This window comes from Vulpes vulpes, chromosome 14, assembly GCF_048418805.1.
Source record: "Vulpes vulpes isolate BD-2025 chromosome 14, VulVul3, whole genome shotgun sequence".
Taxonomy (NCBI): Eukaryota; Metazoa; Chordata; class Mammalia; order Carnivora; family Canidae; genus Vulpes; species Vulpes vulpes.
Window position 1 is genome coordinate 108,023,941 of NC_132793.1, and position 21,753 is coordinate 108,045,693.

General features: G+C 59.0%; 1 protein-coding gene across 13 annotated transcripts in view; it reads right to left on the minus strand.

The window, feature by feature from the left end:
- Positions 1-21,753, minus strand: part of ABLIM2 (actin binding LIM protein family member 2) — a 142,183-nt gene that overhangs the window by 101,255 nt on the left and 19,175 nt on the right. For 8 of the 13 annotated variants that reach the window (XM_072737607.1, XM_072737604.1, XM_072737606.1 and 5 more), the window contains exons 1-2: positions 14,403-14,442; positions 543-686 (exon numbers count right to left, since the gene is read on the minus strand). In XM_072737607.1, coding sequence (XP_072593708.1) covers positions 543-686; positions 14,403-14,427 — 169 coding nt within the window. In that variant the 5' untranslated portion in view covers positions 14,428-14,442. Of the gene's footprint in view, positions 1-542; positions 687-14,402; positions 14,497-21,753 lie in introns of those variants that run through there. The other 5 variants (XM_072737601.1, XM_072737597.1, XM_072737596.1 and 2 more) reach the window with 2 other exon arrangements.

A 21,753-nucleotide genomic window follows, 5' to 3' on the forward strand; every position in this document is an offset into this window, starting at 1 on the left:
CCTGAGATGGGGGCTCCCCTGTGGCCTCGCACCTCCATGCCCAAGAGGTGCCCCTGGAAATCTCCAAGGGCCTCAACCAGGCCCCACCAGGCCTGGAATCCAGCCCGGGACAGGCTCCCACACTTCCAGGCCCCCCTGCCCCCTACAACTAACAGTTGCACGTCCCTCTCAGGGCTGCCGGTGTGGGGAGGAGGCTGCACCCCAGCCTCGTCCCCCTCCACCTCCTGCTCGGCAGCACCTCCCCCCCGCCCCCCGTGGAACCGCAGCTGTCCACCCACACTGCACACACCTGCCCCTGCCACCTGCACGGGCTGCGCAGCCCCTCCAGCCAGCAGATTCCTCTCCTGACCCCAACTTAGAGCTCAAACACCACCTCGCCTGCAAAACCCACTCTAGAAGCTTCCACATCCGTCCTCTCCCTGCCCCCCAAAAACTTGATTTTTAGGACCAAAAGCAATCTTTTCAAATCATGCTGCATGCCGTCAGTATACTTCTCTCTCCCGTGACAGCAGGGACAGAGAACAGAGGCCGGGGACGCTCACCTTTGCAGACGAAGCACTTGATGTGGAAGTACTTGTTCTGGACCCTCAGCACCTCCCCCTTGCACACATTCCCGCAGGTGTTGCACAGGATGGCGGTGCTGGGCGGCTTCTCCAGGGGGCTGTGAGCGGCCTGGGGTTCCGACACTGTCGGGGAACAAGGAGCCGTGTTAGAGGTGTGACACTCCGGGCACAGGGCATTAAACTGGCGGCCGCTGAGGCCTTGGGGGCCCCACCCCAGCTCCAGCCCCACGGCGGCGTGTCAGGGGACAGATGCTGACTGGCGGACAGTCTTTCCTGGGGGACCGGAAGGCACTGGATAATGTGAGGCCATCGGGCCAACCCCAGGGAGGGGCTCCTGGGGCTCCTCTGCATGGCAGTCCTTCCCCACAGGCCACCTGTCCCCTTCCAGGTGGGCTCGCCTGCCATGGCAGGGAGATCATGACCCCCTCCCAAAGGGCAGCCTATCCTCCTGCTGCCTTGGCCCAGCAGGACGTCGGCCGGCAGGGCCCCAAAAGCACAGGCCCCCACCGGGAGCCCGGCAGCCCTTCTGCCGCCAGGAGACCGGAGTCCTCTCTTCTGAGAGTACGATCACCAGGGTCCCCCTTTGAGCTTGCTTCCAATTCCCTCCGCGTCGTGGGGACATGGACCTGAATATCGCTGCTGCCCCTCTGTAAAGCCAGCCTCGGCCTGGGGTGTTTATGGAGCTGCAGGAAACCCACTGAGGGTTGAAGGGCCCGGCCGTGGGGTTCTTGGGGTCTGGGTGGGGCCATATGCTCCTCATCCTCGTCCTCCAAAAGTACCTACAGAGACCAGCATGTAGGACGCTGGGTCCACAGCGGGTCGGCCCCTGGAGGAGCTTTCGCCGGGCGGTGGAGACAGCCCAAGTGGCAGAGCTGGGGCTGTGGGAGGCCCCAGGGCTGGGGACCAGCAGAGTCGCTTGAAGCACATGGAGGAGCTGGCTGGCTGGTGGAGTTGGAGGCAGGTGTGGAGGCCTGCTGGGCAGAGTGTGGCCCACGCAGGGACCTGAGCAGGCTGGATCCTTCCCACTCAGGACCGACCCAAGAAAGACAAACCCGGACACCCCCTTCCTGCTTTCCAAGGCCCCAGGCCCCATCAAGCTCCCCTGAGCGCCCCCTCCCTTGGGAAGCTCCCCCACTGCTCCTCCTGCCTCTGGGTCTTTGCCAAGTGAGGGTGGCTGACCCCCGGGCTACAACCAGCACTGAGCAGACCACTTTGGGATAGGGGGCCTGTCTTTGCTTATTTCCACATCTTCTAATGTCACTCTCCTTTTTTGGTCTGAGGTCCTGCTTGAGGCTGAGACAAGGACGGGATGCAGGTCGTATATCTGGGGCCAGCAGATGGCAGGAAGGCATGAGGGGACCTGTGGGCACCTGAGGCAGGAAGTCTGCAGGTGCAGGTGAGCCGCCCACCTGGTGGCAGCTGAAACCCTAGGTGGGCCCTGGGGGGTGGGGTGGTCAAGGAAGCACTTGCCATGCTTTATTGGAGGGCTAAGTTATTTGTACACACACCCATTTACCCAATCATCTAAACACTAGCTTTGAGCAAGTGCCAGACCTCAAGTCCTCCTCATCCCTGTCGTAAACATCTGGAGGTCACTCCAGACAGAGAAGGACATTTCTCCACCCACTGTCCCACCTGTCCCCCATCCGCAGAACCCCAAGGCCCAGCAGCCCCCAATGTGCCAAAGCAGGGTTGCTCTGTGCTACGGTCCCTGTCGAGGTGCGGAGTCTGAGAGTGGGCTGCGCAGGGGCACTGGGCCCTGCTGGGGACAGCAAGCTGTCCGAGGAGGAGACTACGAACACCCCAAGGGTAGCAGGGTGCCAGCTATCTGGGGAACGAGAAGCAGGTGCAGGAAAGGAAGTGAGCAGCATGAAAAGTATTTCAGCATTGCCCCAGGCACCCCAGACCCAGAGTGGGTGCCTGCCTCTCATTTCCAGAGGAGTCAGGACCAAACAGCTGACTGGGGGGTGCAGAGCCAGGTGCGGGTCCCTGGGAGCTCCGTCTGCCCTCCTGCAGCCACGGTGACATTCCCTGCTCTAGTTTAAATGCCAACAGTCCGTTTGCCCTTCACTTCTTTTTCCTGCAGAAAAAGTGCAGAAATTGCCTTTTTACTTAATAAAATTGGTGGAAGAAGGCAGGAAGCAGGATTCCCTGGGCTTGAATTTAAGACTCCCCTTGAGGAATGAACCACTGGAATCCAGGTTTGAAACCTGTGAACAGCCCGCGGCCTGGCGGGCTCCCGAGTCACCCTGCCCACCTCCAAGGCTCAGTGGAGATTGGGGAGTGGGTGGCTGGGTGGGGGACTCAGATCCCGGACATTGTTATCTTCTCATCTGTCAGGCAGACAAAGAACAATAGCCTATCATCTGTCCACGAGCAGACAAGCAAGTTTTTATACTACTGGAATCCGGCTCAAGTCCAATGTGAGGGAAGGTCAAACCGGCCACCCTGGGGGTCACTGTGAGCCCTGGGGGAGCACAGGCCGCAGGGGCAGACGGCCTGGGTGCACCCCAGCTTCACCTGCGGGTGCTGTGATCTGGAACGCCCAGCCTTCCATGCATCTGTCCATCCACCCGTCCGCCCTCTGCTCCTATCACCTGCCCCGGGGAAGGGAGTGTTTGCTAGGATGACGGGCTCAATACACAATAGCTATTGTCATTTGCAAAAACACACAGCCTGACACCACCAGTTTCCTGGCTACTGGGGATCTATCTGGTCTGGGGAGGAGGAAGCTACTTTAAGACACGTTTCCTGGGTGGGGGGGGGACCCAACTCCGCCCACCTGGAGCATCCTCTAAAGCCTCCTGGGGCGACTGGGCTGGAGAGCGGTGGTGCTGCCCTCTGGTGGTGGGAAGCAGGCGCCGCGCCGTGGGGACGGGCGGGGACGGGCGTGGGCATTTGCGCAGGTGCCAGCCCGGCCCTGGGACCCCATCTGTGACTCCTGCGTATTTGTGGCGGGAGCCATCCAGCATTCCTCCTCAGCGGGCTGTTGTCCCTGCTGCCGAGGGAGCTGAGGCCCACAGAGAAACATGGGCTTTCTGTGGGGGGCCCCAGGACAGGGATGGGCAGGGCTGGCCAGGCCTGGTGTCTGGTGTCTGGATCTTATGCAAAAAAAAAAAAAAATTATCTAGAAACCAGATATCAAGCCACAAAAAGACACTGAGGACACCCAGATACATATTACCGAGGGAAACAAGCCAGTCCGAAGAGGCTGCGTGCTTTGTGAGTCCATCTACAGGACATTCTGGAGAAGGCAGAGCCATGGAAACCCTAAAACGATCAGCGGTTGCCAGGGCTCGGCGGGGTGGGGGGTGGGGGTAGGCATGAGCAGGTGGGGAACAGAGAGGACGCTGGGTGGGACGCTGTGACGTGGCTGCGTCCTCACACGCGTGTGGGAACCCACAGCAGGTGGTACAACCCCCGGGGGGAACCCTGATAATATTAAGAACAATGTATCAGAACTGGTTCATCATCTGCAAACGCAAGTTCGGGGAGCGGCGTATATGGGAAGTCTCCTTACCGCTCAGGTTTGCTGTGGCCCGAAAACCACTCTAAGAAATAAAGTCTGGGACAACTTTTAAAAGAAAAGAGGAGCAGAGAGGGAGAGCTCTCACACCCTGAGGCCCAACCCGCAAACGCGACAGGCTCACTTCGCGACAACTGCAAGGTGGGCTCCGACCTTTGGTGTCACAAGTCCCCAACTGTAGTCATCACGGAAAACGGAAACGCAAGGGGTTACGAGTCAATCACATGGGGCTGTGCCTATCTGATCCCCCTGTGATGGTGAAATCCCAGCCCTGGGGAGTCTTGCCAGGAACAGGAATTATTCCTGGGATCACCAATACTCGGTCGGCAGGGGCGGGGACATGGCCTGCCCGCTCTGACCGATGGCCGGCCCCGCAGTCCCCGTGACGCCCTGCGGTCCCTCCAGGCTGCAGCCCTGTCCTCTCTCCAGGAGAGAGAGCGCGTGCTGCTGGAACCGGGACAGGAGCCAGCGGGGCCGGATGTGGGCCCGCGTCCATGGCCGGGGGCAGCTGTGTGACCTTGCAGAGCTGACCAAACTCCAAGGAGCCTCAGGTTTCACATCTATAAGCTGCAGCTTGGTCTCATGAGGCATTTTTGGAGTCTATTAAAGTAGAGAAAGTGCCTAGTGCGATGCTTGCCAGATGTCGGTGGACCTCAGCTGCAGGCCTGGTGGTCCCCAGGGCCCCAGATCTCAGGGGCTGCCCCGCAATGGGGGTGGGGATGGGGAGGAGGCCATCAAGGAGACCAGGAGCTCCTGGGGGGGCCGTGCCTTTGGTTACACACCCACCTCACAGGTAGATCATCCTAGATTTGTCTCCATGCTTCTTCGGCCACCTTGTGACGTGGCAGGGTAAGGACGGGAAGGGGGATGGCCATACTGACCCCAGCTACATCCTTCCCTGGCCCTGTCACCCTGGGCAGGTCACATGCCCTCTGGAGCCTGTTTCCTCCTCTATGAATTAGAGACAAGTATTCCCAAATGTGGGACCCTCGTGCGGATCAGAGCAGACGACACATGTATAGCCAGTGACCCAGCTGAGCGCCAACCATGTGGGGGGCACATGAGGCAGTGACAGTGATGGTGGCCATGGATGGTGCCACTGGCAACCTCCAGCAGGTGGGGCTCCTAACATCGGCCTTTGCACCCAGTGCCTCACCCATGAGTGCCCAGTGCTGACTCGGTGCACGGGGCCCACCCAGACTGGCACCTGGCCTCACTAGCTCTTTGCTTGGGGAGCAGGGACAGTGGCTGAACCCCACAAATGCCACCGCAAATGTCGGTGCCAAGTTCAGTTCTGTCGCCTGTGTGGCTGGCAGGCAGGTGTCCAGGGCACCCGGCAAGTGGGCTCCTTGGCTTCTTTACCCTGATGAGTCAGGAACTCTGGCCTCTTCACCCACCAAGCCTTCTCATTCTCCTCTTCACTCTGTGGGCTCAGGCCCAACTGGGGCCACTTCCCACGTTATTCAAGGAAATTCACCAACCTGACATCACTCTAGATGCCACAACCAAATGTCCCACGTTGTTCCTGTCACCAAACCTGGAGGCCAGCGGTGATGCCCTTGGGACATGAGCCCTGTGCAGCCTTCCTGCTCCCGTGCAATCCTCACCTGCATAGACACTGCTGCAGCCAGGCTTCCCCCGGCCTCCTCTGCCCTGCCCTGAGCCTTCCCGGCGCCCTGAGCTACTGGAGACCACCTCGCGTCAAAGCACTTCATTGTGAAGTCAGAACTGCAAGGTGCTCGTCCAAAGTGTGCTCAGCCCCAAGAACTGGAACAACAAAGCTGCTCTTACTGTTTGCTGATTCGGTCATTCAATTCACCAGCACATGCCTGACAATCTGCTAGGTGCCCAGGTTCCAGAGGAACAAATAGGCCCAGCCTTGGCCCCTAACCGGCAGGAATGGTCTGTCACCCCCATTTTACAGATGACGAGCCTCAGACTTACAGACAGGAGGGGGCTAGGGGAGGGACTCTGCTGGGCCCCAGCCCAGGTGTGCGTGATGCCCGCCCATCCCTGTAGCCACCTGCTGTTGTGGATGCCCCAGTCAGGTGCGCACTCGTTCAGCTAACAGGAGAGCGGAGGAGCCTGTGGGTGTCAGGGACCCGGGGGCACAAACTGGCCAGTCCACCCGGTGGCAGGTGGCAGGAGAGGGGACACGCCAGGTTGGGGGAGAGGAAGCAAGATGCCTCTCTGGTGCCAGCAACGCATCTCTCACTTCCCAGACAGCAAGGCACATGTCACATGTGAGCCTCAGGACCATTTCTGTCTGTTTCTTCTGCTCTTTCTCGGTGGCTCATGGTCTGTCGCTCCTCCAAGGGCCCAGTGGTGCTGGACCTCGAGCCGCTGGGCCTGTTGTAGCCAAAGACCCACTCTCCCCGGTCACCCTGTTGTCCAGGCTTTCTCTGGAAGGCTTGGTACAAATGTGGGCGCCCTGTGTGCTCGGGTTCTGACTGGTGCCCACATCCCGCCCACCGTGATGGCTTTGCTGCGCTCTCCACCCTGCTGTCGCATCATGCAAACCACTGGCTAGGACTCCAGATTGCACGACTCTGCTCTAATACGGAATAGGCCACATACACCGTGCATGCACACCCAACCCTGGGACTCCGATACACCCAGCGTGGGTCCCAGGCACACAGTTCTTGTCTTCCCCCAGGCCTTCACTTCTAGTCATGACAAAGACCAGAGAGACTCAGCAGGGAGATGAACCTGTGTGCAATCAAGGAGGACTTCTGGGAGGAGGTGACATGAGGAGGGTAGGTGCCTTCTGGGCCTTCAGCAAGTACACGTCACCATGCTCATCTCCACCACAGTCCTGATCACGCTGGCTGGCCCTTGTCCATCGGTCTGTGTGCCTGCTTCCCCTGGCCTGGAAGCCTCCCGGGGCCAGGGGCCAGGTCTGTGAAGTGTGGCTCCCGAGGGCCGGGTTTGGAGGAGACGGCTCTCCACACCACGGGGCCGTAAGCATCCTGTGGCTCACACACCCTCCAGCACGAGGGCTGGTCTTCTCCGTATGGACATAAGCCCCCCGACCCCATGGCTTGGAGGGTCTTCGCAGGCTGTGTCTCAGGTTGGGAGCAGCTCCTGCTCTCTCCCGTGGCCCCCTCCCCAGGGCTGGGTGTTGGAAAATCACACCAAACCACACGAGAGCACTCCCTCCCTTAACCTACTTACGGGCCGACTGCTAATTATAATCATGAACCAGCAGCGGCTCTCTGGAGCTGCCGTTCTCTCCACGGCCCTTGGCAGCCTGGGCCCGGCAAGCGGGCTCCCCACACGGCCAGAGAGGCGACCCTGTGTGACTCTCCAAGTATGTCAGTCATCCGGGACCTCCGTCCAGGGACAAGTCCGGGGCTGGCACAGGGCCCAAGCAGAGCCATCCTCTGCACCCCCGGCCCCCCCAAGGAGCTAGCTAGCACTCCAGGGCACAGAGAGGGGAGACAGAAGCCCTCCCACGGAAGCTCGGTGCACCAGCCGAGCCTGAACTCCCCACACCACCCCCACGCCCGTTTCAGTTTCCCAAAGATGTAGCCTCCAGCTTCTCCCACAGAGCTGAGTGCACTCTTCCGAGCCCTTGACCTGCCCCAGGGCCAGGCTGCAGTCAGCTGTCCACCATCCGCTCTGTTCCACCCGAGTTCTAAGCAGCGGGCCAGGGGCTTGAGCACAAATGTTTGCAGATGGAACCGAGAAGGTACACATGCTTCATATCCCCAAATGGGCCACCTCCCCATGTGCACCTCGCAGCTTCTCTATCAGCCCTGGACCATGATGTCCTGGGGGCTGACCCACCAGTGGTCCTCTGTGCCTACTTAGGGCCGGCCCAGGGCACAGCAGTGAGGTCCACTGGGTGATGAGCCCACCCTCCCCTCCTGGTCACCCCACTACATTGAATGTCTATCTGATGACCTCTCCTCTGACACGGTGTGGGCTCCATGCCCGCCAGGCTCACCTTTGGCGGCCAGCACCCAGCCCAGTGCCTGGCACCTGGCAGGTGCTCAGTGAATGGGACAAATGAACATACAGCACGTTGAATTACAACATTCTGGACATGTGGCTGTCTCCCCCTGCACACGGCCTGCCTCAGCATCTGGTGACGTGATCTCTACTCCTTCCGGAGGTCTTGGCACACTCATCCCTCTGAGCTCCTCCGTGGGCTTCTGAGCAGCGCCTGGAGGCCGACATCCATCCCACAAGCTCCTCTCCTCTCTGGCTTTAACCCGTCTTTCACTAAGTGTCGGGGTCTGAGACCTGGGACTCTCTGGGCCAATGATGTGACAGGAGTGTCACCATGAGACTTCCAAGCTAGATCATAATGCCACAAACATCTGCCTTGTTTTTAAGGAGGCTCATTCTTGGATCCCGGTGGCCACACACCGAAGAAGCCCAACCACACCAAAGACCAAGCGACGGCATGCAGGGGGCACATGCAGCCAATTTGGCTGACTGCCAGCACTGGCCACCAGCCACGTGAGCCATGACACCTGCAGAGGTTCCTGGTTCTCAGGTCACCCCTAGCCTGTAAGTGTTCCCAGATCAAACCAGAGACATCGTGGACAGGACAGGAACATCCCTGCCGTGCCAAACTCACTCACGGCCACACACAGGGCTGTGGGGTCAGTGGGCAGCCCCACGGAGCCCAGCATGACCCTCAGTCTTGATGACAGAGAGGCAGGGAAAGGAAAACCGGCCCAGCTGGCATGTCTCCCTTCCTCCAGAGCGTGCAATCGGTCAACAGGAGGGTCCACAGGAAGATCTCATCTCTGATGGCTGAACCGTGTCCCCCAGATTCACAGGTTGACCCCTGATCCCCGGCACTTCAGACCATGACCTGATTTGGAGACAGGGTCTTCCAGAGGTGGTGGGGCTAAAGTGAGGTCGTCATGAGTGTCCTGATACACAGGGGACATTAGGACATGAGACAGACGCACAGAGGAGGACCACATGCAGACTCAGGGAGAGGCTGACCGTCTGCAAGCTAAGGACAGAAGGAGCCTGCCATGGCGACCCCCTGATCTCAGGTGTCTGGCCACCAGGATGTGAGCAGAGGTCTGAGGGTTAAGCCCGGGTCTGAGGGACTTGGTTACAGCCACTCCAGCAGACAAATCCATCACCCCAGCAGGTGGAAAGAGCTGGAAGCCAGGGCTGGGATGTGCTGGCATCCCTCCTCCAGGCCTGTTTTCCATCTGCAGGGGAGACAATGATGTGACCCCACACCGGGCCTTCTGAGGATGGTGACGGGGCAGGGCTGGCACGTGGGGCAGTGGTGGGGGGGAGGACTTGGCATGAAGGAGGTGGGGGGGCCCTTCCGGAGGCAATGCTGGGAGCAAGGCGGCGATGAGCAGCCCCGGAAGCTCAGGTTGGCCACACAGGCTCAGCAGGCTCCAGCTCCAGCTCTTGGCAAGTCCCAGGACACCTCATGCTTCAGCAGCTGGTCCGGGAGGCCTGTCCACCCACGTCCCCAAGGGTGTTACTTCATGGTCGGAAGAGCGGCTCTTCCTGACCGGAGAGGCATCTGAGGATCTCATGGGTGGCATTCCGGAAGGCCAGGACATAACGGGCATCTGGGGAATATGCCCAGGGGAATACGGCCAATGGCAGGGAGGGGAGGGGCCCCACGCAGGTCACACAGAGAGTCTGGCTGGGCCAGTAGCAGGATTGGGGTCTCCAGGCCCCCAGAGAGGTACCTGTCCCTCTCGTCACAATGCCACAGGCCAGAGCAGCCACCATGGGACCAGTAAGTGACCTTGTCTGATCTGAATGTACACCAGGGCCCACTACACTGCAGATGCTCAATAACTGTTCCTTAAATCCAATGGGAACGGGACACGCATCTGATGACTCAAAGCACCGCGTGGTGCAATAATGTGTGTGACATTGTCTTTCAGTTCCCGCGCCCAGGCTAAGTGCCAGGCACTGCACTCGGCTGTTTCCATTAACGATCGGGTCACCGAGCAGGGAATGGGCAAGGGGCGAGGCTGGGGCTTGAACCCAGGCTGCCACAGCTCAAGCCCCAGCTGTGGGTGCCCAGAGGGGGTCTGTGAGGGCCGAGTTCATCTGTCAGGCCCTCACTCAGCAGGCTGGCTACCATGAGACCCGGCCAGCGTGGGGCCGCAGGCCAGGGGGCCTGCCAGTACTACCCCGGTGCACACTGGCCAGTCAGGACCACCAGCAGCCCCCCCCCCTTGCCCAGGCCTCTAAAGACAGGGCTGAGGCTCAGAGATGCTCAGCAGCTTGGTGAGATCACACCAGTGGGGAGCAACTGGTTTGTCTCTTCAGACCTTCCCCCATGCACAATCTGTCCCCTCTACGCTTTCCTCTTACTTGCTGGTCCTTGGAAGGCTGGTGGCAGGGGAAGCATGTCCTGAGTGTCTAATTAAAACTGGGCATCCACAGTGTTGGTGCAGGGCCCAGGGAAAGCTGAGACATGCAGGACATTAGTTCAACACGCACACCACACTCCCACACCTTCTGCCAACCCTAGGCCTCCTGGGTACACACACCAACGTCCTCGGATCCCATCTGGCCTCTGAATTCAGGCGCACGGGGGGTCGCTTGCACCCGGTCACACAGTCTGCATGTGGTGACGGGCCCCTGCCCTGCCTGGACAGGCCCAGAGGTGTGGCCCTCTGATGTCACTCAGTGCTGCGTGGGAGCCCAGCCTGGAGCCGCCACCCGCCTCCCCAGATAACAGTTCTTGGGTTTTAACCACAAAAATAGCTGCTTTTTGGTGACAGAAATAATACTACTCATTGCCACAAACCCAAACAGCACAGAGAACTCAAAAAAGAATTAAAATCCCCTGCTGAACTTCCACCCTGAGATGAGCCGCTGTTGAGCTCGGCGGCCACTCCAGCCGGCACCTGTGCGCTATGAACAAAATGCGATAGGTATGTACTCACACATGCAGACACACACCTAGGACATGCAACAGGATAGGACCCACGAGATGACATAGTGTAAGAACATCATCTTTCCAGGGGCAGAGCCGATCGATGCCTTGCCCTCGTGTCCCGGATGGGCGCTCTCCAAACCATAGCCTAAGCTACTGCGCAGACCTGCCCCGCTCGGCAGAAGGGGCTCAGTGTACACTCGGAAAAGTCGTAATGAGACATAATTCATATACCGTACCATTCACCTATTTAAAATGCACAATTTCACGATTTTTAGCGTAAAGTTGACCCCTAAACAACTCGGGAGTTAGAGGTACCAATCACCCCCAATGTAGCCGAAAATCCAAGTATAACTGGGACTCCCCAAAACCTCAGTGACAACTAGCCTCCCGTTGACCAGGGCCTTACTGATGACGGAAACTGTCAATTAGCATGTATTCTGTATGTTAAATGGATGATATCCTATTTCTCCCAACAAAGCCAGCCAGAGAGAAGAAAGTGCCATTGAGAAAATCATAAGGAAGGGGCGCCTGGGGGGCTCAGCGGTTGAGCGTCTGCCCTCGGCCCAGGTGATCCTGGAGTCCCCCCATCGAGTCCCACGTCGGGTCCCTGCATGGAGCCTGCTTCTCCCTCTGCCTATGTCTGTGCTTCTCTCTGTGTCTCTCATGAATAAATAAATAAAATCTTAAAAAAGAGAAAATCATAAGGAAAACACATTTATCGTACTGTATGTACATTTGCTAGAAATATCCATGTTATCAGTGGACCCAGGCAGCTCAAACCTGTGTTGTTTAAGAGCCATCTGTACTCGCAGAGGGGTGTGTCGACCACAATCAATTTTAGAACATTTTCATCATCCCCAGAAGAAACTCCTCACTCCCCGTCCCCCTCCTCTAGTCCCTGGCAACGATAATTTACTTTCTACTCTACAGATCTGCTCGTGCCGGACGTCTCATACATACGGAATCCCACAGTGGGCGGTCTTGTGTGTCTGGCTTTGGAGGAACGCAGAGCACTTCCATGCTTCATCCACACCGTAGCGTGACCCCAGGCTTTGTCCTGTTCGGGTCCACTAATGTTCTATCACGTGGACACGCCCCATGTTCCGACCGTCAGGTGAAGGGCCCTGGGGTTGTTTCCACCTGCTGGCTATTACGGATGAGCTGCTATGACCATTCAGGTGCAGCCCCTTCTGTGTGGACCCAGGGGCCCGTGCCTCTCGGGCACGGGAATTGGCCATTTATCTGGTGACTCTGAGGTTAAGCCTTGGAGGACCTGCCAGACCTCTTCCTAAGTGGCTGAGCCATGGGTCCTTCCCGCCAGCAGAGGCAGGTGCGGGTCCAGAGTCTCCATCTCCACGTCTTTCTGACCTCAGCCTGGAGCAGGTGCGAGGCGGCCGCCCACGGCGGTCCTGATTCCCACGCGCGATGACCGGTAATGTTGAACACTTTCCAGGTGCTCGTCTGTTCTTGCGCAACAGCTTTGGAGAATCGTCTGTTCAGACCCTTGGTCCACGTACTGTGGTCATCCTCCGGATAGCTACAGAACGTCCTACACACGCGTCCCTCATCACATACGCGACCGGCAAACGCCATCTCCCACGCTGCCTGCTGCTTGTGTCTGTTTCGTGACGAGCTTTGCCGCATAAGAATGTTTAATTTTGATGACATCCAATTTATTTGTGTTTCCTTTCACTGTTGGTGTCCTTGGTGTCATGTCTAAGAAAGCACTCCTCAACCTGAGGGCACGGAGCTTTATTCCGACGGCTTCCTCTAAGAATTCCATGAAGCCTTGTTTTTGCTTTTACTATAATTTTACAGAAGCGGAATCACACTATTTACTGCTATTTCTTCATCTGTGAATCGAGAATAGTGGTGCTTATTGCACCAGGTTTGTGCCACTTTTCACGGCTGCTGTTCGCCTTTTGCCATCAGCATCCCCGCCCACCGTCCGGCGAGGACATGTCGTACCCACTGCCTCCCACAGGGACGCTCCGCTGCAAACATGGACACCACGCTCCCATGTCGCAGCTCTCGGGATCTGCTGGTCATATCGGAACAATCCTGCACACCCAGCAGGCCGGAGGGACGTGACCTGCCCCCCAGCCAGCAGATGCTCCAAGGCTGGGGAGTAGAGGCCCAAAAGGGACTGCATCTGGCCAGCTGGGGTGGGGGTGTAGTCACACTTTGGGGAAACAGTATCAAGTGTCTGCTATGCCCACTCATGACACCCTGGGAAGAGGAGCCTCAATCAACCCCGGGTTACAGGTAGGGTCCCTGAGGCCAGCAGGAGCAGTGAGGGGCCCCCACCCAAGGTGCAGTGAGGCCAGGCCGCAGGGACTGGCAGCTCGATGGTCGGCCTCCAGGCCATACTGCCGCAGCCTGGAGCTGCCCCTTCAGTGCAAACCCGAGTGTGAGGCGCTGATGGGGGGTAGGGATGAGGGGGTCCTGGTCCCCACTCTGGGGAGGGGTCTGTCCCAGCTGCCCACAGAGCACCGAGCCTCGTGCCAGGACGGAGGCCCTGTGAGGTGAGGAGCCTGCAGGAGGCCTCCCTGAACACCCCAGCTCTCAGAGGCTTGCCCGAGCACCCTGGCCTCCCTCTGCTCCTGGGGTGCAGGCTCCCTCCTGAACTCACTCCCCTTTCCTCAGTTGTCTTCCCGAGCTTCCCCCCACCCAGCTGCTCCTCCCATCACCCTCCCTGGCCACCCCCTTGCCAGGTCTTGAGTTCGAGTGGATTAGGAGATAACTATCATCTAAGCAGGTGACAGGCCCGATTCTTCATCAGCCCCACAGAAATGAGGTTTTATGACAATCCCTTAAAGCAGGTCTCCCAGCCCAGGCTCGACCGACATTCTGGTTTGGACAAGTCCTTAGAGCGGGGACAGTCCTGTGCTGGCCGTCCCTGGCCTCCGCCCCGGGGGTGTCAGGAGTGCCCTTCCCCCAGGTGCCACAAACAAAACTGCCTCCAGACATTCCCAAATATCCCCTGGGGAGCACAATCAGCCCTGGCTGACTGCAGCACCTTACAGGAGGAAAGAAGGAAGGGGAGGCAGGAGCAGAGGGGCCATGGGCCCAGTAACTCTGGCCCAGACTGTAGGGTCCCAGGGCCCCAGAGCCCACCTCTGTGTGATGTCAAACCAGAGTCTCCCTTCTCCCGAGTCTTAGCTCGTTCATCTGTAAAATGGGTCATTCCACAGGGCTGTCATCAGGACGCCACGAGACAAGCCCCCAGAAACCTGGCAAACAGGTGGCGCTCACAAGTGCCGGCCCTCACCACATTCATAAACAGCAGAGCTCAACCATACACCTCCCTTCGTGTCAGACCCCCAAAGCTTATTTGTGGGACCCAAGGCTGCTGGTTAGGAAAGCCAGCCGTCCCCTCCAGCCAGATGGTCTCAGCCTTCAGGGCAGTTTCCAGCTTTACCTGTCTCTCCTCCAGGCATCCCCATGGAGCATGGCCTCCTCACCAAGGACCGGCACCCACGGAGGCTGCAGGCGGCGGCTGAGCTGCAGGAGAGCCTCCTCGGCCGGCACGACTCCAGATGGACACACCAGAGGGTCACGTGGCAGCTGCCACCCTCATGCCCCAGGAAGGGCAGGGCCAACCCCTTCCCGGCACACTGAAATAGACTCCCACCAACCCCCAGAGATGCACCTGTTTCCCAGGCGTCCGGGAAAGGGACTTTGGAAAGACACGTGGTCGGGGTGGAGGGTTGGGGGGCGGGGTACATGCTGCCCTCATGTGCCAAATGTAGGCAGCACGAGCGAACCCACACGACCCTCCCCACGCCCCGGTGTCACATGCTGGGGGCTTCACAACCAACATCATGCTCGCCAGGTTCTGGAGGTCAGGACCTCCAAATCGAGATGTGCACAGGGCCACACACAGGAGGATCCTTCCCCACGTCCTCCCACTCCTGGTGCTCCCGGGCTTGTGGTCATCACAACCACCTCTGCCCCTCCTTGACAGGGTGTCTCCCTGTGTGTCCATGTGTCCTTCTCTCTCTCCTGTAAGGACACCTATCACTGGCTGCAGGGCCACCCTGATCCAGGATGACCTTATCTCCATCCCTATCTTAATCACAACTGCAAAGACCCTTTTTCTTTTTGTTTTTAAAGATTTAATTTATTTTTTCATAAGAGACATAGAGGGAGAGGCAGAGACACAGGCAGAGGGAGAAGCAGGCTCCATGCAGGGAGCCCGATGTGAGACTCGATCCCAGGACTCCAGGATCACGCCCTGAGCCAAAGGCAGATGCTCAGCCACCCAGGTGTCCCAAGACTCTTCTTCCAAATAAGGTCACACACCAAGGTTCTGGGTGGACATGACTTTGGGGGGGACGTTTTAACCCCCCACACAGCCCCAATGTGCCAGAGGGAAACTGAGGCTTGGGAAGGCTGTTGGCCGTGTAAGGTGGCATTGGGGCTCCACTGGGTCCAGCTGACTGCCTGGTCCCTGAGCCACGTCCTGCGTCCCTGGTGCCCCTCGGCTTTAAGGTCCCAGCTGCGTACACAGTGAGCATTGCTTGGACTCAGCATGTGGCTGCAGAGAGCGCACTGGTCTGTGCACATCTGGGCATGGGTAGCCAGCGCCAGATGCTGCTGTTGAGGGGCTTTGGGGCAACACCCAAAGCACAGCTCACGCCTCACACCACCCAGCTAGCGGCTCAGCTCGGGGCAGGCCCAGTGACCCCTCTGGAGGCACCCAGCAGAAAACATGTCATCCTACCAGCTCTGAAGAGTCAGGAGCAGGTGCTGGCAGCCAGAGTGGAGCTTTCCTCACCTCATTGGACTGTCATCGGTCACAGGATGGTGTGACATGCCTACCTCGCCACCCAGTAAAGGGGGCTGGTGACACACTGACTGCTGCAGGAAGCCCCTGGGACTATCTGAAGCATCACTATCGAGGCCCATGGGACCCACAAATGGGTACAAATCATGCATCCCAGGCACAGAATTATATCCTCTTTTGCTTATAAATGAGAGGAGCTTCCCTGTTCATTTATACCGAGATCCATGCCCTGTGTCCCTGTGCCCAGTTCAGGGCATAAACCAAGATGGTGACATGACCTCAACTCCCCTCTGAGCACTCAGCAAGTCCCGTACACTGCTCCATACCCGAGGCAGGAGCCATCTTGTCCCCACTGTCCCTAAGAGGAAACTGAGGCAGAGACAAACGTGGGGTGCAGCCAGTTCTGTTAAACAAGAGCGGGTTGTGGCTTTGAGCTTGAGAGTCTGGCAGGGTTCTCTGTGTGTGACCAGCACCCTAGAGGGTGCCCAGGAGGAAGGGACTGGTGGACACGCAGAGGCCAAGGGGCAGGTAGCTACTGGACCTGGGATGGATACTCCAGGCAGGGGAGTAGCCTGCGTGAGACTGGGGAGGAGACGTTTGTGGAGGGTGAAGGACCCCCGCTCCATGAGCCTGGGGGTGCTCTGTGGGGTGGGAAGGCGTGCAAGCACCAGGACATCCTAGTCCCCCAAAAAGTGGACTCTCTCTGGGGACCAGTGGTAGGAAGAAGTGCATCAGGAGAGGGTGTGGGTAGCAGCTCTTCCCTTCCACAAGCAATGCCCACCCCACCCTGGAGGCAGCAAGAAGCTGGCCAGGGGGCGGGGTCCCATGAGCTCCAAAAGCTCAGAAGGACCCTCTCCCCTCCCCGATGAGGTGGAACCTAGGGCTCCTGGAGTGAAGACACAGTGGGAATGAACCTGCCCGCTGACTCCCCGCTGTGAGAGCGTCCAGTAGAGGCCAGCCCTCCCGGAGCCTCCCAGCCCAGGACCACCCTCCCCTAGGTCCACGCTCTCCCCACCAGGGCTCCCCAAGGCCTGACACCTGCAGTCTGTCTCAGCTAGAGGCCAGAACACCCATGTTTGGTGAGAGAGATCTGCCCTGATGCTGTGGGATGAGCCTCCCAGGAGAGAGGGGCTGCATCCCAGCAGGGGCTTCTCGGACTCTGGGACCCTTGGGCAGAAGTCGCAGTGCAGGCCTGGCTCAGGGTGCTCTTCTGGGCTCTGTCCTTCTCCAGGTGTCTGCCCAGCGCCCAGTTGCCTGGTCCCTGGCACCGACCACCCACAAAGCCCCAGCTTCCATGCACCTTGACCCCCCATCTGCAGCAGCTGCTGGGGTCCCTGGGAAGCTGCCCCTGGCTCATGGGGACACTAAGGGTGGAGACATCCCTTACCTACAGAGGCCCAGGGTTCAGAGACTCAAAGCTTCTTCTTCCACAGCCTCAAGTGGTTCCTAGGGCCCAGGGGGGTAGGTGTGCCTGCACCCTGCCCCTTCCCTACTGCTCTGGAGTGGGCAGGAGGGGCAGCACGACCAGCACCCATGGGAAGGACAGGCTGTGGATTCCCAGCTTTGTGAGGGATTCCCACCCCTTGGCCTGGGCCTCAGCCTTCAACCTCCAAGGTCACCATTGTGGTCTGAAGGCCAGGGACCAGGACCCCCCGCGGGCTTAATGCTAATTTGCAGTTTGCACATCCCGTCCTGGAGCTGTGACCTGCGGCAGCAGGGCTTTGGCGGGGGGGGGGGGGGGGCAATCCTTTCCCTTCCCCACATCCTGCAGGAGGAGCCCCTTTCTTTCTGAGAATGTGGGGTGAGCAGGTGAGGTTCCTGCACCATCTGGAAACTTCTGAGCAGATGCTCGGGAGAGCTGCAGGGAAGTGGAGCCGGTACCGTGAACACCCATGTGCTCAGGGCCAGGCTCTCCATCACTGGTCAGTGGCTTCCTAACTGTTCCCACATTGGCGCGCAGGAAGGGACCTGCCTGTTAGACAGTGGCCCCCCGGGGACAGGTGTACACACCTGCGGAAGGACTGGGTATTGAGCATCCTCAACCTCGCCAGAGTCTCTCAGGAACACAGTATCCTCCTGCCCCATAACTTTGTGTTTGTCCAGGTGGCTGGTTGTGGCCAATGACACTTAGGTGGAAGTGACCATGTGCCCCAAGGCACCTCACACATTTCCACCTGCCTCTCATGCTTCTGCCTTTGAACAAGGAGAACAGTCCTGGGCCAGCGTGCTGGTCCCAGGAGGAAGACTAGAGACGCAGTGGAGCCACCACACCCGGTCCAGCCTGATCAGCCGAGCCCCAGCCCCCAGCCCCACAGGCCCCGACTTATGTCTCTGCCCGCTGGGCTGTTTGTCCCACAACGTATCAGTTTCCCACAGCTGCTGTAACAAAATGCCACCAACTGGGTGGCTTACCACAGTACTGGAGGCCACAGTGCAAAATCAGAGCCACCGGGCTGAAGCCAAGGTGTCCACAGGGCTGCCTCCTGCAGAGGCCGTGGGGAGAATCCATCCCCTGCCTCTTCCAGCTTCTGGGGGCGGCTGGCACTCCTTGGCTGTGGCCGCCTCACCCCCACCTCTGCCTCCGTGGTCACATGGCCTTGTTTTCTGTGTCTGCCCCTAACCTCCCTCCGCCTCCTCTTCTAAGAATGATTGTGATTGCATTCAGGGCTCAGGCGGGTAATCCAGGATGATCTCCCCATCACAACGTCCCTAACTTAATCCCATCTGCAAAAACCGTTTTTCAGATAAGGCCACGCTCTCGGGTCCCAGGGATGAGGACGTGGTGTGTTTTGGAGGGGCCGTTCTCCAGCCGCCGCATGCAGCAACAGTCTATACGGCATATAAATACAGAGCGATTTTTTTCACCAGACGATACCGGCTCTTCTTACTCACGACGTGCTCTGTCTTTCCATTCAGCTCCACTTCTTATGTAAGCAACGCTGCTCTGACCCACTGAACTCATTTCATGCCCACAAATGGGTCGCCACCTGCAGTGTAGAAAGTTCTATCCCAACTTCCACACCTGCCAGGGTGGGGGACCCAAGAGAAACTGAGTGATTTAGAGGAAAGAGAAATGTGCCCTTTCTGTACAGCGAGGGTGGGCGGACTGGCAGGTGCCTAGAAGGACACACACACACACACACACACTCACACTCGAGGACATGGTCCCGGCCACCCTGCCTGGTAGACGGTCCTCCGCCTGCTGCCCACGCAGCAGCTGGAACCCCAGGAGCAGCGGGGCTCACTGGGGGGCTAGGGAAGGGGCTCTGACGGAAAGGAAGGGAGTGTGTGGTCCCAGGCGGCCCTGTCCTCTCCCCCGTGAGGATCCGCTGCTGCTCCCTCGCCCTCCCCCTGGCACACCCCTGCCCCACATCCAAGCACCATCCTTCTCTCCCTGACAACCCCATGCTGCTTCCACCAATCATGCTCTATTGTACATTCACTCACATCTTTAGCTACGCTGCTAAAAGATGAGAAACAAATGAGATCAGAGCCTGGAACTCTCCGGTAGATGGTGCAGATTTTCAAGGTGACTTTAAAGCAAGGAAGACACCAACACCTTTTTAAGGGGCATAAAAACTTAGGTCTGCAGGGATCTGTGACATCATCCAGGCCCTGGGCAGGGATTCCTGAGGCCCGGCCGTGGCCTCTGCTGAGCACTCAGCCCCCTGTGCCAGCTGCGTGCTGGACGCCTCTGCCTGGAAGCCCCCCTGCAATTCATAGTGGGAAAAGAGAATGCTTCGCCCTTTGTATCTGCTCCCACCCACCACTACTCTCGCCTCTCCTTCTGCAACTCAGGCAGACCCAAGTTTGCCACCATTGCTCAGCCGCAGGGTGACCCTGGCCAAGAGCCCTAACCTCTCTGAGCCTCGACCTCTCTGAGCCTCAGTTTCCTCATCTGTAAAATGTGGATGGCTGCCTATCAGGTTGCCTGGCGCCTAGCCTGGCTCACGGTGGCCCTTGGTCAACGACGTCTGTCTTTCCCACCCAGTGATGGCAGTGGTTTCCCACAGCTGCAGGACAAACGACCCCACACTGGAAGCTTAAACAGCAGAAAGCCCTGTGCTCACTGCTCTGAGGGCTGAGGCCCTGAATCAAAGTGGAAGTGGGCCACGCTCTGTCTAGAATTCGAAGGGGAGACTCCTCCCCAGCCTCCTGCAGCCTCCGTGCTGCTGGCCATCAGCCCCCTCGGCGCAGGCCTGCAGGGCAGCCTGTGTCTGCGTCTCTGCTCCCGTTGGGGTGCCTCTCAGAGTGGATCGGGACCTGCCCTGCTCCACTAGGACCCTGCTTCCAAGTACGGTCACATCACAGGGTCCCAGGTACCAGGGTTAGGACTGCAGCATATCTCTTTGGGGAATGTGTTCGACTCAGAACACTGGCGTTCTCGTTTTCAGCAAAACCACCATGGTCTCAGAGCAGCCAGCACAAAGCGTGGACACTCACTGCCGTGTGTCCCCCTGTACCACAGAGGGCATCCTTCTCTCTGCCCTAACTCCGCCCCCCCCCTCCGCCGCATTTCTTTCCTGGTAGAGACCCTGCCCCGCCCTCATTGGTCCTCCCCTCCCTGCCAGACCTCCAGGACCCCCGGCATCGAGTGCCAACTCCGGGGGCTCACCTGGCCTCCCAGATGGAGACCAGGTTCTTGTTCCGGAGCTGGACACCAGCCTGTTTGGGGCCTCTCCAGCCACCACAGCTACTACCTTGCCTCCCTCTTCCTCTTTGCCCGGCTGCTGGCACTGCCCACCTGACTTGTTCCCGAACGCTGGGCCCTCACCACAGGGTCTCAGGACCATCTGCAATGCACCCACCCTGAGAAAGCTCTCCCAGGCCTCCAAGGTGTCAGCCAGGAGCTGGCTGCTGTGGGAACCCCCGGATACCCCAGGGTCAGGCCAGGGGGCAGATGGATGTCCCATCCGTGCCACATAGCAACGAGTGCACCCACCCTGGCAGCAAAGGCTTGCTGGGCACTCAGTACCGTGTGAGGTCAAAGGACTTCTCCGAGGTGACACAGAAACTGAATTCTGAATTCTACTGGCTTCAGAACAAGACAGAAAAAGCTTCAGGGGGCTGGAGAGTGTCCAGCAGAGGAGTCAGCAGCTATGGGGACCCTGAGGCCAGGAGGAGCCCAGAGCAACAAAAGGCTGCAGAAGGCCCGAGGGACAGCCCTCCCTGTGGGGCAGGTACCCCGGTGGTCCCCAGAGCCCCCAGAGCCACCTGCAGGGCACAGCCGCCAGTGGGAAGGGTGGCCCGGAGCAAGGCGGAGGGAGTCCCTTTCTTCCACCCCTGTTGCTGCACCCTGCAGCACCCTGCATGCCCCTCCCAGAGTACTCACCCTCCCCGGCTTCTGGGGAGGCCACCCTGCAATCATCTCAACAGAGATTCATCTCCCCGCCTGACCAAACGCAGCCCACACACCCATCCGCCTCCCGAGTCAATACAGACAGACAAGCAACCGATAGAAAAATAAGCAAAGGAGGGGACAGGAAATCCGCAGAAAGACAAGTTGCCCGGAAATGTAGAGAATGCTCTGGGCGTCCCAGTCCTCAGGGAGGAGCCCAAAGCAGGGAGGAGCCCCTTCCATCCGCCGGGCAAGTGTGAACAGACACTGTCCTGTGCTGGCCTGGGGGGACGGGGACAGGGGATGCATGTGCCCCTTTTGGCAAAGGTGGAACGTGGGCAGCCTCTGGGAGGAGCGGCTGGGCAGAAGACACCCCCGTTTAACAATCGCACTCCCGGACCATCTCATGGGTACACCTGCGCATGTGTGCAAAGGTGCACAGGTGAGCATTCTCACCTCCCGGGGCTGCGCTCAGCCCGAGCCCCCTCGCCAGCCACCTGTTCCTCCCTCTCTGTGAGTCAGGACAGGGCCCCCATGCACCCCCATTTGGCCAGCCCTGCACAGGGCAGAGAGTAGACCCACTCGGGGTTCAGTGAGCAAACAACCTAGCAGGAGGATGGACGCACACAGGTGGGTGCTCTCCAG